This window comes from Ursus americanus, chromosome 11 (assembly GCF_024610735.1).
Source record: "Ursus americanus isolate L20-20 chromosome 11, mUrsAme1.1.p, whole genome shotgun sequence".
Classification (NCBI taxonomy): domain Eukaryota; kingdom Metazoa; phylum Chordata; class Mammalia; order Carnivora; family Ursidae; genus Ursus; species Ursus americanus.
This window is the reverse complement of record NC_142137.1, coordinates 51,318,923-51,338,196: the sequence shown is the minus strand read 5'-3', so window position 1 is coordinate 51,338,196 and position 19,274 is coordinate 51,318,923. Positions and strand designations below refer to the sequence as shown.

At 42.0% G+C, this 19,274-nt stretch overlaps 1 protein-coding gene across 1 annotated transcript; it reads right to left on the bottom strand.

The window, feature by feature from the left end:
- Positions 1–431: 431 nt before the first annotated feature.
- On the bottom strand, positions 432–12,518 carry ABRACL (ABRA C-terminal like). The gene is made up of 3 exons (XM_045814747.2): positions 12,356–12,518; positions 6,979–7,045; positions 432–1,029 (listed from the first exon to the last, which is right to left on the bottom strand). Exons 2-3 carry the CDS (start codon positions 7,037–7,039, stop codon positions 845–847), a joined length of 246 nt encoding a protein of 81 aa, XP_045670703.1. The 5' UTR covers positions 7,040–7,045; positions 12,356–12,518; the 3' UTR covers positions 432–844.
- Between the last annotated feature and the right edge of the window lie 6,756 nt (positions 12,519–19,274).

Here is a 19,274-nt window from a genome sequence, read left to right as displayed (position 1 = left end):
CTTGATGGATAATCAGCTCCAATCATGCAAAATCTAGCTCTTCTATGATACCTTTTCCAACTCTCAGAGTCTTCATGGATTTTACCCTCCTTGAGATTCTGTATCATTTTTGATTCTGTACCAGAGGCTGCAACATGCATTTACAGACATTTCTGAGTTGTTCCAGCTGGACCCAACTAATTCAATTAGATAGTGAAATGTTTAGGTTATGTTTCTTTTGGCACATCCCCTAACTCAGTGGTAAGCACGTAACAGACACCAAATATTTTTTATAGGGCCTAATCGTAACACATCCCTACTTTTAAATTCTGTAGTGTTAAGGGAATTTTTCTTCAAATTTTGATAATTTTTATTGCAGTTATCTAATCTTGATGCAAAAACTTCTGAGAGGCACATAAATCTTAAGTGACAAAATAAGGCAATAAGACAACTTTAACATGGTTACATGTTTTTATTACATAAACATTACAATATTCCTTGTGGGAGCTGGTCTTCAGCTTTGCCTCTTGCTTTTATGGAATGTCAAATATCTGTAGAAATTGTCTAAGAATGATTTATGAAACACCCTTGCCTCACCAAAAAAGCCTCACCACCAAAAAAGCCTCAACCTACATTTTCCCAATCAGATTCCTGAGAAAAAAATAATAGGTTTTGTTTCTTTTACAGTTTAATACATAAATTTTCTTTCAAGGTATAAAAGAGGACAGACTTTTAAAATAAGAGTCTCCTTTTGTTTATAAAGTTCTATAAAAATACATCAAGTATGCTCATGTTTGTCCTTTGACTTAATATTCCAGTTTACCAGAAACAAAAAATAACAGTAAACAAAGATATGCAAACCACATTAATCCTGCAGCAATATAATGTCCACATCATCGTGAACACCCTGTAAAAGGAGCTCTCCTGGGTACGTAACAATCTTCCTTCGTTTCGCAGCCTTGAGAGTTCCTACCAATGCTTCAAAGAGGTTGGCACATTTGTCATCTCGGAAGAGGACCCCAAATTTCACGCTCAACTTCCCATCAGCATCTAATTTGAGAAAATACAATGTTAGCCAATGCAAAGTCTGTTTCTCGCCCCCACATACGGCAGATTTACGTAATCTTTAAAAAACATCTAACTATAGGTTAACCAAGACGACAATTTAATAGTTTACACTCATAAATGCAATGTCATCTCTTGCCAGACCCAAAGTGATGAAATTAACACAATGTGTTGTACACCTCCCAGCCTTAGGAGCATCTGGACAAAGACTAGAGGCAAACCAAAACCCACTTAAAAACAGTGAATGTGTTACAGTGTCACTACTCTGGACCAATTCCCCTCTGTCTACATTTTGATTTTTTTTTTTTTAAAGACTTATTTATCAATTTGAGTGAGAGAGAGAGAGTGTGCATGCTGCGTGCCCACATGAGTCGGGGGAGGGGCAGAGGGAGAAGGAGGGAGAATCCTTCAGCAGAACCCCCGCTGAGTGCAGAGCAGAAAGAAGCGGGGCTCAATCCCAGGACCCTGAGACCATGACCTGAGCTGAAATCAAGAGTCGGACACTTAACCCACTGAGCCACCCAGGCACCCCTACATTTTTATTTTCTAATTGTGGTGTTGTCGAATCAATAAAAAATAACAAATATAAGAGAAAGTTTGGGTCAGAAGCAGTGTTTCTCGAAATGTGTTCTAAACACACTCAGAGCCCCAGGGAGGGACTGGTGACCTTAAAAATGAAATCTGTATTTACCAGATCCCTAGATTATCCAGTTTGGAGACCAGTTTTTAATATAGATGTTAAAAATTAAGGTAAACCCTAAAAAGAAATGAACCATCAAGCCACGATAAGACATGGTAGAACCTTAAATATGTATTACTAAGAGAAAGAAGGCAATCTGAAAAGGCAACGTGCTGTATGATCCCAACTATAGGACATTCTGGAAAAGGCAAAACTATGGAAAAAGATAAAACTAAATAAAAAGATCAGTAGGTTTTAGGGATTGGGGGAGGGGAGAGATGAACAGGCAGAGCACGGAGGATTTTTAGAGCAGTGAATAGACTCTGTAGGATACTATAATGATGGGTACATGTCATTAAACATTTATCCAAACCCACAGAATGTACAATGGCAAGGGTGAAGCATGAACTATGAACTGTGGTTGATGATGTGTCCATGTAGATGATCAGCCGTAACAAATGTGCAAGTCTGCTGGGAGGCGCTGATAATGGGGGAGGCTACGCGTGTGTGGGGGTAGCAGGTATACAGGAAATCTCTGTACTTCCTCTCAATTTTATTGTATCCTAAAACTGCTCTAAAAAAATTAAGTCTTGGGGCACCTGGTTGGCTCAGTAGTTAAGCGTCTACCTTCGGCTCAGGGCCTGACCCCAGGGTCCCGGGATCCAGCCCTGCATCGGGCTCCCTGCTCTGCTGGGAGCCTGCTTCTTCCTCTCCCGCTCCCCCTGCTTGTGTTCCCTCTCTCACTGGCTGTCTCTATCTCTGTCAAATAAATAAATAAAATCTTTAAAAATAAATAATAAATATTAAAAAATTAAGTCTTTTTTTAAAAAAATAAGACAAACAAAAGGTGCATCTTTGATTAAAACTCACTCAACTGAAAACTTGTAGATAAGAATAATACGAAACACCTCCCCGTTGTTGGTTGATTCCTTTGATCTCCCTGGCTAAGCTTCTGACTCCCTTCCTTCAGCACTGCTCCACATTCTCCCCTCCAACAGCTGTGCCTGCTGTCAAGGACATGGCCATCACAGTGAGGGGGACTATTCCTTGGCCAAGGGTTCTCGAGTTCCCATGCTCCCCTCCTAGAACTTCTAACCTGCGACTTAGTATATTCCCACTGTGAATGCAGCACTGTGCTGGGCACTGGAGGCAAGTAGAAGAAGTATAGAATCACTTTCTAGCTTTCAGAGAAATGGCTTCTGTTCCCACGAGGAAATAAGAAATATACACATAATAAGTGAAGCAACAGGACAAAGCAGTATGAGACTGATGTCCAGTAAGTAGCCAAGACAGGACATCTTACAGTTTGGAGAAGGGTGAGATGACTCTGGGCTAGAATAGAAAGGGAAGACTTCCTGAAGGAGGCAGTACCAGTCCTGGCTCTTAAAGAGTGTAACATGGAGGTTTTCATTTTTTTAAAAAAGATTTATTTTAATTTGAGAGACAGAGAGTGGGGGGAGGGGCAGAGGGAGAGAATCTTCCAGGAGACTCCCCGCTGAGTGCGAAGCCTAACATGGCGCCTGATCCCACGCCCCATGAGATCATGACCTGAGCCGAAACCATGAGTTGGATGCTCAACCAGCTGAGCCACCCAGGCGTCCCCAGGTTACATCTTTTAAAGGCACAAAAGGCAGAAACCTGGATATAATCTGGGAGTTCTGCCCACTCACTCCTCAATCTCATAAGTGATTCCATTTCCTTTGTATCTTCTGTTGCTCTAGCCTCTTCTCCATGGACAAATCATTTCTTGGTTCAGGCCATAATTGATTCTTATGCAGACAACTGTAAGACTCCTTGCCAGCCTCCCTTTCTGCATTTTTGTCCCCAATACATCCTCCATATTGGTGTGGAATAAAATATGTGAAAGAAACCTTTAAGGTGCAAATCTGTTTGATACTCTTTTTTTTTTTTTTAATAAACTCTACCCCCAAGGTGGGGCTTGAACCCATGACCATGAGATCAAGCGTCACACACTCCACAGACTAAGCCAGCCAGGCACCCCTGATTGATACTCTTCTACTCTAATCTTTCAGTGGCTCCCTACCACCTTCAAATAGTGATGCCCTTGGTGTTCCAGATAAGACCCTTCATCCTCTGGCCCTTGCACTCCTCTCCCACCTCATCTCCTACCATATCGTTCTAGGCACTTTTTGATCCAGGCAAAATCGATGACTTGCTGTTACCCAAGGTGACATGAGAGACCCTCCCCTGGCAGTTTTGCCCATGTTGAGCCCATGTTGAGCCATCCGCCCAGCATCCCAGAGCGCTTTCTCTGGCTAATTCTTTTTCTTCAAGACTGGGCTCAAATGTCACCTTTTCCAAGAAGCGCTCTGTGATTCCCTCAGTCGAGTTAATAACTTCTTATAAAAGTAAGTATATATCAAAGCACTCACCATCAATGATAGTAATAATAGCTAATAACTATTTAGTCCTTGCTATGCTCCTAGAACTGTTAAATGCATTTTATAGTAATTAAAACTCCCTTAATCCTTATTTCATGGAAAGTGAGGCACAATTCATTGCAAGAAGCACCATTATTTTATGTTCCAATTAAGCTGCCGATTTAACTATAGCACAACATGGATTATAAGATGCATTCTTATTTTAGAAATGTTAAAGTTTGCAGTAAAAAGTGTCTTTGAATTATTGAAATGGAGTATTATTTTCTAAATAAGGAAACCAAGGCATAAAAATGGGTAGTAATGTGCCCAAGGTCACACAGTAAGTGGTAGGGGAGCTGGGATTCATTCCTAAAGAGCCCGACTCCAGAGCCCACGCTCCTAACCACTTCCGGCTACACGCTTCCAGCTCATTTGCCTGTCTTCCCACTACCTAAAGAGGCCCACAGGGGCTGAGATGGAATTTTGTTTATTTTCACACATCCAGCAATTGAGCACAAAGACGGCACTCAAGAAATATTTGTTGAATGAAAGAATTTAAATCTCCAAATAATCTTTATCCCCTTAATTTTTTCCCACTGGATGAAAAATGAAAGACTTTGAAGAATTTCATTTTAAAAGAAACAGATAAATAGATTAACTAACTAGAATTTCAGTAAAAATTTGGAAAAAGAATAAAAGAAGTAGATACAAACTAAATTCATCAATTTCCAACTTCACCTACTATATCATATTTAGATTAATCTAAAAATGATTCATCTAAATCATAATTTAGTCAAAATTATCCCAGACACAACTTATATCATTAACCATAACCTGTCCATAGATAACCTATCTCCATAGATGCTTTCCAGCTCAAGAAGTCATTTATTTCCAGGAACAGGTAAATCAAGAGGCTTGGGGAAGGTGCAAAGTTCAAAACGTTTCATCCTTACAGAAATTATGATAATTACTAGGTGGTCTTCTAGGTTGTAAAGCTGCTAATTTTGAAGTTCATGTTCAGTTTGCCCTAGTAGAATAATAACTGTTCTAGGGTGAAGGTCAGAATTTTAAATGTAATTGAATCTGGTCAATAAACACTAGGCTAAAATGGAGACAGATCTAAGAGAGAAGAAAATCCTACAAATCATTCGAAATACATCCTTAATATTTTTAACAATCTAAAAAATAGTATTACTCCCAAGAGCAACATGACCTCACAGAGCTCCAAAGAAACTGGAAAGGTAGAAATGAGGAACACAAGTTTCTTTCACTACTGAAAATAAGATTCACAGGGCCCCTGGGTGGCTCAGTTGGTTGGGCGTCTGCCTCTGGCTCAGGTCATGATCCCAGGGTCCTGGGATCGAGTGCCGCCTCAGGCTCTCTGCTCAGTGGGGAGTCTGCTTCTCCCTCTCCTTCTCCTTCTGCCTCTCCCTGCTTGTGCTCATGCTCTCTCTCTTTCTCTCAAGTAAATAAATAAAATCTTAAAAAAAATAAAAAGAAAAGATTCACAACAGCCATGGAGAACTAGTACAGGGGACATCTGATACTAATGGCTCAATGGAATTTTCCAGGTATGTCTTATCTCAAGTGATTTGTAATTCAAAAGCAGACTGAGTTATAAGTAAGAAAATTCAAGCTATAATGACAAAACAACTCTTAAGAGGAACTTTTTAAAGCTGTTTTTCACTTACCGTGATGTAATTTTATTTAATTTTTTTATATGATGTAACTTTAAAACTTTGAGTTCCATTATCCTAGTTGTTGCTGAACATGTCTATTGCTCTTACAATTTTCAGAATGTTCCTGAACTCCTGTATGTCTTATCAGAGATGTACAAACACCTACAGCTACAAACATCATGGTTACTTTCATTACAACTTGGAAAAGGACACCAATACTACCAATTTCACATGGCACTAATTTCACGGTAGCTGCTTATATGCTGCTGAAGAAAAAGCTGGTTTAAAAAAAACACATGGGGCGCCTGTGTGGCTCACTCAGTTAAGTGTCCAACTCTTGATTTCGGTTCAGGTCATGATCTCAGGGTCATGGGCTCAAGTCCGGAGTCCAGCTCCATGCTCAGCAGGGAGTCTGCTTAAGATGCTTTCCCTCTTCTTCTCCCTCTGCCCCTCCCCCAGCTTGTGCACTCTCTCTCTCTCTTCCCCTCTCTCTAAAATAAATAAGGGGCACCTGGGTGGCTCAGTCAGTTAAGCGTCTGCCTTCGGCTCAGGTCATGATCCCAGGGTCCTGGGATCGAGTCCCACATGGGGCTCTCTGCTCAGCGGGGAGCCTGCTTCTCCCTCTCCCTCTCCCTGCCACTCTGCCTACTTGTGCTCTCTCTCTCTCTCTCTGTCAAATAAATAAATAAAGCCTTAAAAAATAAAATAAATCTTAAGAAAAAAAAACTATGCAAAGGATATGGTTTATTTTAGTTACATGTACATAAATACCTGATTATGCAAAACTCAAGAATTTGGAGAAAATAAAGACAATTTAGTATAATTTTAATCTAAGTCCCTACTCATTTGAAAGTTTATAAAATGGTAAGATAAAGCAGAAAAAATGAATTTTAATAGTGTGACAAATAAAAATTTGCGCATGATTCAATCACCAGATTTCAATGCAGCCAGATTAAAGAAGCACAGAAATTTTCCTTCCATTGAAGGGATGATGGAATATCTCAACCATTCCTTGCCTCGGAATCACAATACCCCAAAGGCCTTGCCCCCAGAAGTCACTCCAGGACTGAGGGCAGAGCTGCCATAACTATGTCCTGAAGTCCTGGGTGACCCCCTTCATAGGCTTCCACCAAAAAGGAGGCCCTACCTGCTGTGAGGTAAACTCAGAATACTGTGGTTGTGTTAGAATACTTACTTTTTGAACCCAGACGATGAATTTCCTCCACTAAGAGGTTAATTTCATGGTCCACATTCATTGCTGCCTGAGGGAGAAAAAAATGCCTATATTATTACAATTTCTATATCCCATTAAGCACATCTTGCCAAATCCAAGGCCCATTTCTTTTTTTTTTTTCTCTGTTTCATTTGTCATTGTTAATTTGCCACATCCCTCTTCCTAAAACTACTTGTGTGATGTACATGACACCGGAGTCCCTCCATTTCCCCTCGGTCTTTATCCCTGCCCCTTTGTGCTGACCCACTCTTATTCTACATAGGAATATGGGGGAGAATGCAGCAGCCACGATTATACTCTAAACCCATCCTCATGGTGCTCTGCTCTGCACCAAACACACGAAGGTGAGTGACACAGGACCTGTCCTCAGGGAACTCACTGTCCAGAAGCAGAAAAAGCCCTGGAGTGAAAAACAGCAATGTGACAACATTCTTTGAGTGATAGATCCAAGGCATTATGGAAGCATAAAGGAGGAAGCCACAGAAGACTTCGTAGAGGTCACTGGAGAGATGTGGACCAGGTAGACAGTTGGCAAAGGGTGCTCTGTGAGTGGGGAAGAGTGCATGCAAAAGCACAGAAGCAAAGGAGAAAAAGCACAGCCCATCCGAGGCAAGCCCTGAGCTAGACGCTGGAGTAACAAGACAAAGGAACACGCTCCCAACCCTCCCAGAGCCTGCGGTCTAGTGGGGAGAGCAGATCAGTACAGGGCAATTGTAATACTGTCAGGTTAGCGCGATGATGCCTGTGGGTCACATGCAGGGAGGGCGCCATGTCCTTCCCTGGGCAGTGCCCAGTACAGCCCGACTGCAATGGGGAGCTGGTGGCAAGGACCATTCATCTCAGATAAGGAAGAGTCCATGACTAACAGGAGCTGTGAGACCGACCTTGGTTCACTAGGTCTTCTCCAGCCTGGGTTGCACACAACATCACAGCCTCCTCCACCCTGCCCCCTTGAACTCTGGGCTGCAGCTACATGGAGCTTCTTTGAATTCTTCAAACGCCCCTGGCTCTCTCACCTCCAGCCTAACTCCCGCACATCCAGTCTCACCTTAGAAATTACTTCCTCCAGGAAGCCTTCCCTGCAAGCCTGGTGGAGCAGCCCTCCCCCAAAGCATTGTGCACCCTCTCCATTTCACTTGGCTGGGACTACCAGTTTCTCGGCTTTCACCATAAGATGGTAAAGACCCTTAATGCAGGAATTCGACTGTAATGTTCACTGCTGGGTGACACCTGGCACCAAGAGTACAGGCTCAATAAATCCTGGTTTTGAACTGAACAGACAAGGGCATGAAGGGGGATGGAACGACACCTTTGGATATTGTCACCCTAGTTGCTGAATTGGAACAAGAGTGTGCAGAGACAGAAAAGGGAGGTAAAGGGGCATGGCAAACAGCTACAGAAAGGGAGGGGAGAGCAAGACATTGGGAAAGAGCAGGTGAATATGGAGGAGGGAATCCAACCATGCAGGGTCAAAGAAGTAAAGGCAGTAAAGAGTGTTTCCTTAAGAAGGCAGTAACTCAGTGAAAACAGAACACGAGAGTCAGAAAGTATTAGCGACTGGCAGAATACGCATCAATTCTGTCTGTTCTCCAATCAAATAAGGGACGAAAAAAGTGGGGTTGTATGAATGGCTTACTTTGGAGTGATGATTTGGAAGAAACAATTGTATCCAGACAGATTGTAACCAATTCCTGGTAACTTTGAAAAACAAGAATGATATCTACATTTAAGTGATATTGATTGGTACCCCAGCTTTTCTATCAGCACATAATTAAAAGCACCACTACTATCTGCTACATTATTCATGTGAATATTATAATTTAAGAAGTGTTTATTGCAGCAGCAGCTCTTTCTGCCTACAGGTCCTGTCCCCATGCTTCAATAAAACCATCTTTTTTGCACCCCCCCAAAAAGTGTTTATTGCAATAAAATGCAACATCTTGAGTTAATGCATTGCATAAAATTCAGTATCAAAAATTGTAGTTTCCAAATATTGAGAACTTTGTGTTGGTGAAATTGTATCTATAACATTATATTCAATTTAATTTGAAAGATGCTAAAAAGTTAAAAATATAATCAGAAGACACAACAGAAAGATACACCATGAAAATAATGGTAGAAAAAACCCCTGTAGATGTTAGTGTGGTGGACAGCTGTCATTTTTACCTACCTAGTGCCCATTCCCCATTCCGGCTCGAGCAGTCTCATTTTTGTTTGGGTCCAATCTTTCCTTCCTTGTTCTAAACCCACAAACTTCCGTAGAGCCTCACCCTAAGTTCCAGGAGAGGGTCAGAGCCAGAATAATTGATTTGGGGCATAAGGTCAGTGATCTCATCCTAAACAATGAGGTTCAGCCCAGAGATTTTGCCAGATCAGTAAAACAACACTCTCCTACTAGGTTCTAAGATGTAAGGTTAGAGCCCCTAATGTAAACTGGGACTATGTGAAAAGAGCCTTTCACGAATAAAGTTAACACTAAGAAAAGCCCAGCCAGTTTACAATGACTGAGCCTGTATACGACCCCGGACTTTCCAGTTTCATGAACTAGTCTTTCCTGGTTTTGCTTGTGCTGGTTTGATTGAGAGTTTCTGTCACTTGTACTCTAAAGAATCTTGACCCATAAAGTCAATCTAGAGACGACCTGAAATCATTTCTCCAAATTAAAGCTTCTTTTATGTATTTATGTGATGGTGTTGTTTCATGCTGCTTCACTGGGTAGGACGGAGAGATGTAATAAGCAAATGTGGGAGCCATATAAGAAAAAAAATTTCCTAACAATCAAAACTGTCTAACAATGAATAAAGTTTGCACCTGTTACTTTGATTGTGATGCTGTTACGTTTTCTAACAGCACTGTAACACGCTGTTACAATAAGTTGACAACAGTGATGCAAGTAGTATGGATCTGTGAGGGTTAGTGAGGAAATCAGCCTAAACAGAAGGGAGAATGAAATGTCCAAGGGGATTATAGTCCTCTCCAGTTCTCAGGTGTTCTGATTTCCTCCCACTCTGAACATTTATCTGTTTAACACTGCCCCCCGTACAATCAGCAGCACACTTCAGACCTAGCTCTCCTTTAATAATGAGACTCAAAGAGGAAATCCCACTATTAAGTAGTGTGAACACCTGTGTAATATTAAGCAGACCGTATGCAGATCCAATTTAAAGAAAGGAAGGCAACCAGCATTTCTTTATAACTAATTACACACGAGATTCCTTATTTTTGTTAATCCATATCATCCTAAGAAACCTTGTAACGTATGTATTATTTAAACCATTTTATAGGGATGCCAGGTGGCTCAGTTGGTTAAGCATCTGCCTTCAGCTTGGGTCATGATCCCAGAGTCCTGGGATGGAGCCCCACATCGTGCTCCCTGCTCAGTGGCTCAGAGGGGAGTCTGCTTCTCCCTCAGCTCCCCCACCTCTGTGCCCCCACCCCTGCCTGTGGGGTCTCTCTCTTTCCCTCAAATGTATAAACAAACATCTTTTTAAAAAGGGGTGCCTGGGTGGCTCAGTCAGTTAAGCATCTGCCTTCTGCTCAAGCCATGATCCCAGGGTCCTGGCACCAAGCCCCGCATTAGGCTCCCTGCTCAGTGGGAGTCTTCTTCTCCCTCTCCCTCTGCTGCTCCCCCGACTTGTGCTCTCTCTCTCTCTGTCAAATAAATAAGTAAAATCTTTAAAATAAAATCTTTTAGAAAACCCATCTTATGGATGATGAAACTGGCTCAGAGGGACTCCCCACAATTAAATGCTGTTTCTACAACATCATTCTATTTTTTCTTTTCCTCTTCTTCATCTTCTTCCCGGTCATTATGCAAAGTGTGTTAAATACAATAGTGAGTCGTGTTTGTATGGAATATTACATGCTGAGTACATACTAAGGCAGAACACTTGCAAAGCAAGAAAGGCTCCCTGCAAGTAGGAAAACAACAGGCTTAGGAGCTATTGCTAGCACACATAATTTGGCATGAGTTATTTATTTATTTTATTATTTAGCGGGGACAAAGCAGGGGAATATTCATTGCTGTTACACAATCCTTGAGCCCCATGACATTTTATGACAGAAGGCTGGGACTGGAGTAAGCAGCAAGATCAAGAACAATGAAGAGAGGCCATCAGCAGAGCAAGTCTAAGGGGGAGAAAGAGATTTTCAGTGCAAGCTCAAGACAAGGCGGTAGCAGATGCTAGTCGGGTCTTCTAACTGTGTCAGAATCTAATTAGGCATTGTGCGTGGGAATCACAAAGAAAGCGGAATGTCGGAGGATCGGGCCATATGCCGAAATGCTCCACCATTAATATACACTTAAGAATGTATTTAAAGGCCTGTTTATAGTTTCTGTTTTGTTTTGTTTAAGTTTAGAGGCAATACGTGAAGATTTTCTAAGGTTCGAGGAATAAAGCGTGCTGGAGTGGGGGCGTCTGGGAATCGGCAGCCAGCGCTACATCCACACCCTGGAACCCGCCACGTTTCTCAATGGTCCCTCGCAATCCCGGACTAGCAGCTGGTGGGGGTCAAGGGATGACTTGGGTTCCTTCCTGCCAGCCCGCGGACGCGCACACGCACCATATTTGGTCATCCCTGCTCCAAGTTTGGGAGCTGGCCCGCAAGGGGGTCGGGGAGGGTGCAGGGTTGGGGAGCGCGGGACTCTGGGGGCCGGGGCGGCACGGCGACTGCAGGGCAGCCCCCAAGGGCAGGGCCGCGTCCCGGAAGCCTTTGTCTCCGCCAGTCCCGCGCCAGCGCCGCCCGCCCGCGCTCCCCGGTAGCCGGTGCGCCCCGGCGAGCCGCGAAAGCCAGAGCCCCAGTCTGGCGACGGAAACGGACCCCGCCCGGGGCTCCCCGAGCCCCTAGTGTCTCTCACCACCCCCACCCTCCGCCCCCACGGTCTGGAGCGTAGGGAGCCGCACCCCACCGCCGGCACCGCAGAGTCCGCTACGCGGGGGCCACTGCAGTCCTCGGGGGAGCCTCTCCCCTAGTGCCCAGCTCTTGCCGGCCCCGCTCCGCAGAACGCGCTCCCGCGCCACCTGCAAGTGCAAAGCGCACGAGCCGCACCGCGGAGGAAAGCTCCGCCGGGCCGCCGGCTTCCCGGTCGCCCCGGGCCGGCACTGTGTCACGTGAGCCGATGCGGAAGTCGGCGGGAGAAGCGGGGGCGTGGGGGCGCGCCCACCGGTCCCCCTCGCCGGGTCTCGGCCCAATTCCAGTTACAGCCTCCACGCGCCTCGGCTCCTCCCGGTCCCAGCTCCCCACCCGCCGCCCCCGACCGCCCGTCCGCCTGGCCTCCGCCGGACACCCCCGTCCATCCTTTATACCTGCCTGTCACCTTCCCGGGAGACCCACTCACCGATCCGCCTTTTTTTCTTTTCCGAGGAAAAGCTGGTGCAACGTTGGTCCGGACCTGGTTATCTTCTTCAACACACCGAGGAGGAAGAGGCTGAGGAAGGAAGTGACTGAGGCAGAAGAGAAAGGCGGGTGTGGAGGAGGGGGGTGGGAGGTAAGAGTTTAAGCGCTCGAGAAAGGGGCCGCCCACGCTCCCGGGGACAAGCCTATGGGGAGGAAACTCCGCAGAGGAGACGCCCGGGAAGGGGGCCGACTCCAGACAGGTGGCAGGGCGCCCAAGGCTTCTAGGAATACGGACTCGAACTTCGATTACTGCCACCTTTGCCCTGCGCCATTTGGTGCCGATGATCCCCAACCCCCGCATCTGATCCTGGGTATAGATTTCCTGCCAGGATCTCTCTCCCAGCGTAAGAGATGAAGCGTCCCCAGTGTGATGACTGCTGCGGTCTAGAAGGAACGTGACATTGGTTTTGTGTGCTAGGAGCAGGGGTCTCCGGAAAACTACGAACGTGACGGCATTAGAGTCTGATTTGGGGGGACGGGGGAAGCATCTTTAAAAACCAACTTGTATTGCAAAGAAATTTTACTCAGATAATGCTAGTTCTTGATCCTGAGTGAATATTCGTCTCTTCTTCATTCATTATTTCCTACATTTAACTGCATAGTCAATCGATCTATTTATACTCCCTTTATTTTAGTCACTCAGTGTGTTTTACTCGCGCGCCAAAGAAAGACAGGAAATGCTTGCTATACTCAGAATCCCTTAAAAAGGGAAACTGAGGCTCTGCTGAAACTACCCAAACTATTCCTAAGGCAAAGGTTGCACAAATAACCCAAAAAAGCACCACCACCGCCACCCCCGAAATAGCGGATTAGATTAAGGGTGATCATGTGACCCAAGAGCACACAATCCATAAACTGGCCATCATCCTAGAAGGTGACCTGGAACAAACGATCCCCACCAAACAGGGACTCTGATAATTAAGCCAATCAGATTGTCCCTTGGAAACTGAAAGGGGAGAGCAAAGAAGGAGCTATTCCATAGAAAAGCTTAAGCTGAGAGAAGGCTTGAGGCTGGAGCAGAGAAAATGGGCCTCCAGAAAGCAAAACACTGGAGTAAGCAGACCCCTCCCCCCGCCCGGGATGAAGTAGAAGGTGGGTGGGGGCAGAAATGGTAGAAGCAAACTCTAAGAGAAGCTGAGACCTGGTGATGGAGTAAGAGCAACAAACACCTGCTCCCCAGGGAGATCTGATTATCCAGGTCCCCCAGGCTGCACTGGATCCAGCCACTCGCCACACTGTATTCTAGTTACCCTTTTATAGTAAGTACCTACCACTCTGGGCACCACTTTGAATGAGTCTCTGTTCCCTTCCACCAAAAGACTCTGGTTCAGCCTAGGTTTCCCATGCCAGATGAAGTATAAAGTGACTCTGAGATCCTTTGTGGCCTTTTTCTCACTAAAACAAAGCTGAGAAGTTAACACTTTCTATCTTTCAAAGTCTACATACTGCAAAATTATAATTCAAGAAATTAACATGTTTAGCAATCCTCCAAGCAGGGCCTGGCTTTTTGTCCTGTGGCAGAGATCACAGTTCCTCATTTGGATAATATCCAGTGATATGAGTAATTAATATGTAGTGTGCTACCCCTGTTATGACTAAGTAATCAGTGTTGCACAATACTCTACCAATGGGGGGAAAAACACATTTCACCTAAACAAGGAAAAGTCCCTATTCTTATAAAAATGGATTCAGTCTTTGAAAATACTTTGTTTATACACATGCTACACTAAGCATAACATAAACTTCATGTGAATCTATAATTACAATTTGAGAAAGTTTTTTTGATGAAAAATATTAAAAATTTTTGTCAAATAATATTTTTCATACCCAATTCCTACTCTTTCAGTTTCTACGCAGACTTTTGCCATCTTTTCTTCTTCTCTTAGGAATGTTATCATCATGTAGCTAAACAATGTGGAATTTTTAACTTAAAAAGCAGAAAAAAAAAAAAAAGAAAAAGGATGCCTGGGTGGCTCAGTCCATTGAGCGTCTGCCTCTGGCTCAGGTCATGATCGCAGGTACCTGGAATCGAGTCCCACATCGGACTTCTTGCTCAGCAAGGAGCCTGCTTCTCCCTCTGCCTGCCACTCCCCCGGCTTGTGTTCTCTCTCCTTCCCCCTCCGGCAAATAAATACATAAAATCTTAAAAAAAAAAAAGCAAAAAATTGTAACTTAAAAAGCAAAAAGTAAAGTTTATTAAACAGTTAAGAAGTATTTATTAAATATCAAGACTATGCCAGCAACAGTGTGTCAGTATTGGAAAGTACAAAGTAGCCTACAGCATGATCTTTGTCAAGAAGAACTTTCAGTAAGGTACATATGAAATGTTAAGACAATCTTTATCCATTTATTTAATTGCAAAATATAGACCAGCCCTGTCCAATAGAAATGTAATAATGAGCCACATATGTAATTTAAAATTTCCTATTAGCCACATTAAAAAATGTGAAATTAATTTTAATAATATGTTCTAATGCAGTATATCCAAAGTACTATCATTACCACCTGTAAAACTTATTAATGAGATACTATACATTCTTTGTTTTGTACTAAGCCTTTGAAGTCTACAGTGTGTTTTACACTTATAGAGCATTTCAGGTGCTCAATAGCCTTATATGGCTAGTGGCTACTGTATTAGTCAACGAAGCTATATAGATAATTCCAGGATAAAGCAAGACATATATGCTAATAATTTTACCTAAGAAATTACATGGTCCTGGAATGAGAAAAATTATTACATTATATTTAAAGGTACATGACAAATTGAGGTATTCATTTTTAAAAACATAATTGTCTCCATTGTAATGAATAGAAAGCAGTATTTGTAAGAAATCTTGAGGATAGCAATTCTATCCTGAGTATATACCCAAGGGAAAAGGCACAAAGATTCATCAAAGGATATGACAGAAATAGTCACAATAGCACTATTCATAATATTTCTAAACTAAAGCTACCCAAATGCCCAATAACACTGGAATGGTTGATAAATCATGACATATTCATAAGCCAGAAAATTGTCCACAAAGGAAAAGACACAGCCAATATCTACGTGCAACAATAGAAATGGATCTCACAAACACAGTGTTGAGTGAAATGATCTTGACTACTCTTCTTTTTACAACAAGTTTTAAAAGCAGACGAAACTCATCAGGGGTGTTAAAAGGTTAGGGTAGTGGTTATCTTTCCTGGGTGGTGGGGTGACTAAAATGGGGCACTATGGGGGCCTTAGGGGGGTGGTGATAATGTTCTGCTTCTTGATCTTGGTTAAACAGATGTTTTGTTTGAGAATTCACTAAGATAGACACAATTATTTTTTTCTTGTACTATGTTCTTTCTTAATAAAGCATTAAAAAATATAAAGTATAGAGTATCGTGACCCAGCAAGGCCTATTCCAGGAATGTAAGGATTATTCAACAACATTCAAAAATTTAAAAGTCCCCTATGGCTAAGAGTCTTCACGTTTTATCTTATTCTGTAAAGTGAGATTTCTCAGTTGGACCTGTCATTCTAGTTCAAATCAACATCACCGTGTGTTAAAGATGATAGTACTATTAATGATGACTGATGTCTTGGGCATTAATTCTGGATCCAATTATGGTACTTTTGAGTGCTTTGGGTGACACAAAGAAGTGAAAGTAAAATCCATGCCCTCAAGAAATAATGAAAAAGGATTATATATCATAATCAAGTGGGATTTATTCCAGGAATGCAAAATTGGCACAACAAATGGAAAATAATCAATGCAATACAATACATTAATAGAATAAAGGGGAAAACCCACATAATCATCTCAGTAGATGAAAAAGATATATGATAAAACACAGTACTCTTCTGCAATAAAAACCTTCAACAAACTAGGAAAAGAAGGGAATTTTCTCAACCTAATAATAATAATGGCATCTACAAAAACTCATAGCTAGCATCATACTTAATTGTCAAAAACTGAAAGCATGTCCCCTACAATCAGGAACAAGACAAGAAGGTCTGCTAGAGAATTCACAAAAAAAAGCTATTAGAGACAATAAGCCAGTTCGGCAAGGTTGCAGGATATATCAATATATAAAAATCAGTTGTATTTCTTTTTTTTTTAAAGACTTTTTTCTTTTTTCTTTTTTTTAAAGATTTTATTTATTTATCTGAGATATAAAGAGATAGAGAGCATGAGCAAGAGGGAGGGGAAGAGGAACAAGCAGACTCACCACTGAACAGGGAGCCCTAGGATGCAGGGCTCGATCCCAGGACCCCGAGATCATGACCTGAGCCTAAGGCAGATTCTTACCCAACTGAGCCACCCAGATTCCCCATTCAGTTGTATTTCTATATACTAGCAATAAATAATCTGAAAATGAAACCAAGAAATAAATTCTGTTTATAATAACATGAAAAGAGTAAAATACTTAGGAATAAGTTGAAAGAAGAACAAAACTTGTACAATTGTACAAAATATTGTTGAGAGAAAAAAAAATTTTAAATCAAAGTAAATGGAAAACCATCCTGTGTTAATAGGTTGGAAGGCTTAATGTTGTGAAGATGGCAATATTTCCCCAAATGATCTACAGATTGAAGGCAATCCCTATCAAAATTCAAACTTTTTTTAAACAAACTGATCCTAAAATTCATAGAAATGAAAGGGATCCAGAAGAGCCAGAAGAAGAAACAGAAGATCAAAATTGGGGGACTCACATACCCTGATTTCAAAGCTTATTACAAAGCAATAATAAGTAATGTAAAACTTATGACAAAGGACAGTAAGTGGTACTAAGATATGTAGAAAATGGAATAGAATTTATAGTCCAGTAATAAACTCATTCATTTATGGTCAATTGATTTTTTTAATAAGGGTGCCAAGCCCATTCAATGGGGAAAGAATGGTATTTTCAACAAATGGTGCTGGGACACTGGATATCCATAAGGAAAATAATTAATTGGGTCCCTATTTCATATAATATGCAAAAACTTAAAATGTAGAAGTGGAAACCATAGATCTCTTAGAAGAAGACATAGGTGTAAATCATCATGACCTTGGATCAGGCAACATTTTTTTAAATATGACACCAAAAGCACAAGCAACCAAAGGAAAAATAGATAACCTGAATTTTGTAAAAATTAAAAATGTCTATGCATCAAAGGACAGCATCAAAGGTAAAATCTGGGACAGCCCCAGTTAATTTAGGACAACTGGTCACCCTATCCATAGTTCACCCTTCTCTTTTGTAGATTTGTTTCATTTGGCTTTCAGTTCTTCTGCTTTCTTTTTCCTGAGTCTTTGTTGTAGCTCCAGTAAGGGAGAGGCTACATTATCCTTTATTAAGCCTGGGCCAAATGGTCTGTGTTGCTAGCTGAGAGTTAAAATTTCAAGATCATTGAACTTTGTCACAAGAGGTTTAATGCTATGTGCAAAGAGCAGCCAGACAGGCAGCTCTGGTGATCACAGTGGTGCTAGGCGGGGCAAGGTGGGCACTGGAAGAAATACAATTGCTAGGCCAAACGTCCAAGGTGTTGTCTGAGGGTTACAAAGGCCTGGAGTGGAAGAAGTTAATGCCACAAAGCAAGACACTGGTGGTTAATCTGACTACACGTTAGAATCACTTGCCAACCTTTAAGAAGTAGTGCCCAGGTGCTACCTAAACTAATTAAACCATAATCTCTGAGACATCTCTCTTTTAAGGTCCCAAAGTAATTCTGATGTGCAGTCAATGTTGAGAACCACAGGTCTGTCAAGCCTGTGAAGCCAGCAGCCAGAGAAATCTTGTGGCAGCAGTTGCTCCAAGGAATTCCAAGAGACTTCTGCTTTTCAGCGGCTGCAGCTACTAACATCTTTTAGTCAATCCCACAGAATGTAAAGGGTCTGTTCTAGTCTCTGCTCAGGCTCCTTCATTCATGTTAACTGTAGTAGGGGCACTTTCCTCGAATGAGTGGAGGAAAATCTGATACGGAGGCAAGGTAGGGACTCAGCAAGATTTGAGGGGTGCTCAGGAAGGTCTCCTATCCCCAAAGTGTCTCCTTTAGCACTATAATTTATGCCTGCAACTCCAATCACTATAGGTTGCTTTAGTACAGAAGTTGCAAATCCAAATGCCTCTAGAGATAGACAAATGAATGCAGTCTTTAGGTATCTCAGTTCCAGATTCTTGAAAAAGTATAACTGACCCAGTTTAGATTGATTACTATTGATTATTACTTTCAGTTCAATCTGGTATGTCCAATTATTATGACTGCTCATTCCAAAAACTGTAAATGAGATAAGTTTCTCTACCAAGGCGGTGTGGGAGAGGAATCACCCCAAAATATGTCTACCATAGACAACAGCAACTCTATAGATCTGCCTTGTACAATAATTAGCTACTAGCCCCATATGGATATTTTGATTTACATTTAAATTAATTGAAATGAAATAACATTAAAAATTCAGATCTTTAGCCACAATAGCCTCATTTCAAATGTTCAATTGCCATAAGTGGTTAATGGCTACTGTCTTGTATAGCATAAAACATTTCTATTTTCCCAGAAAGTTCTATTGGACAGACCTGTTATAGATGGCCCCAAAAAATCAACAAAATCTGGAAAATTTCTAAGAACCTTAATGAGATAACCAATATTTAGCTTTTGCAATCTTTCCCCCATTCCCAACCCACCAATCAAAAAAAATTATGCAAATTATTTCTGTTCTAGGCCTCCTACTTTTCTGACAAGAAACCTAAATTCTTATCCCACAATGATTAATCCCCTAGTTTAGTCACTATCCCTCCCCTCAATCCTCAATCCTGCTGCTTGCTTGAGCTTTTGTTTTCTGTTTTTCTCAACAAATTTCTTCAAGGAACACTTTAGACTTGCCACTGCTATACCTCACCATCCACCA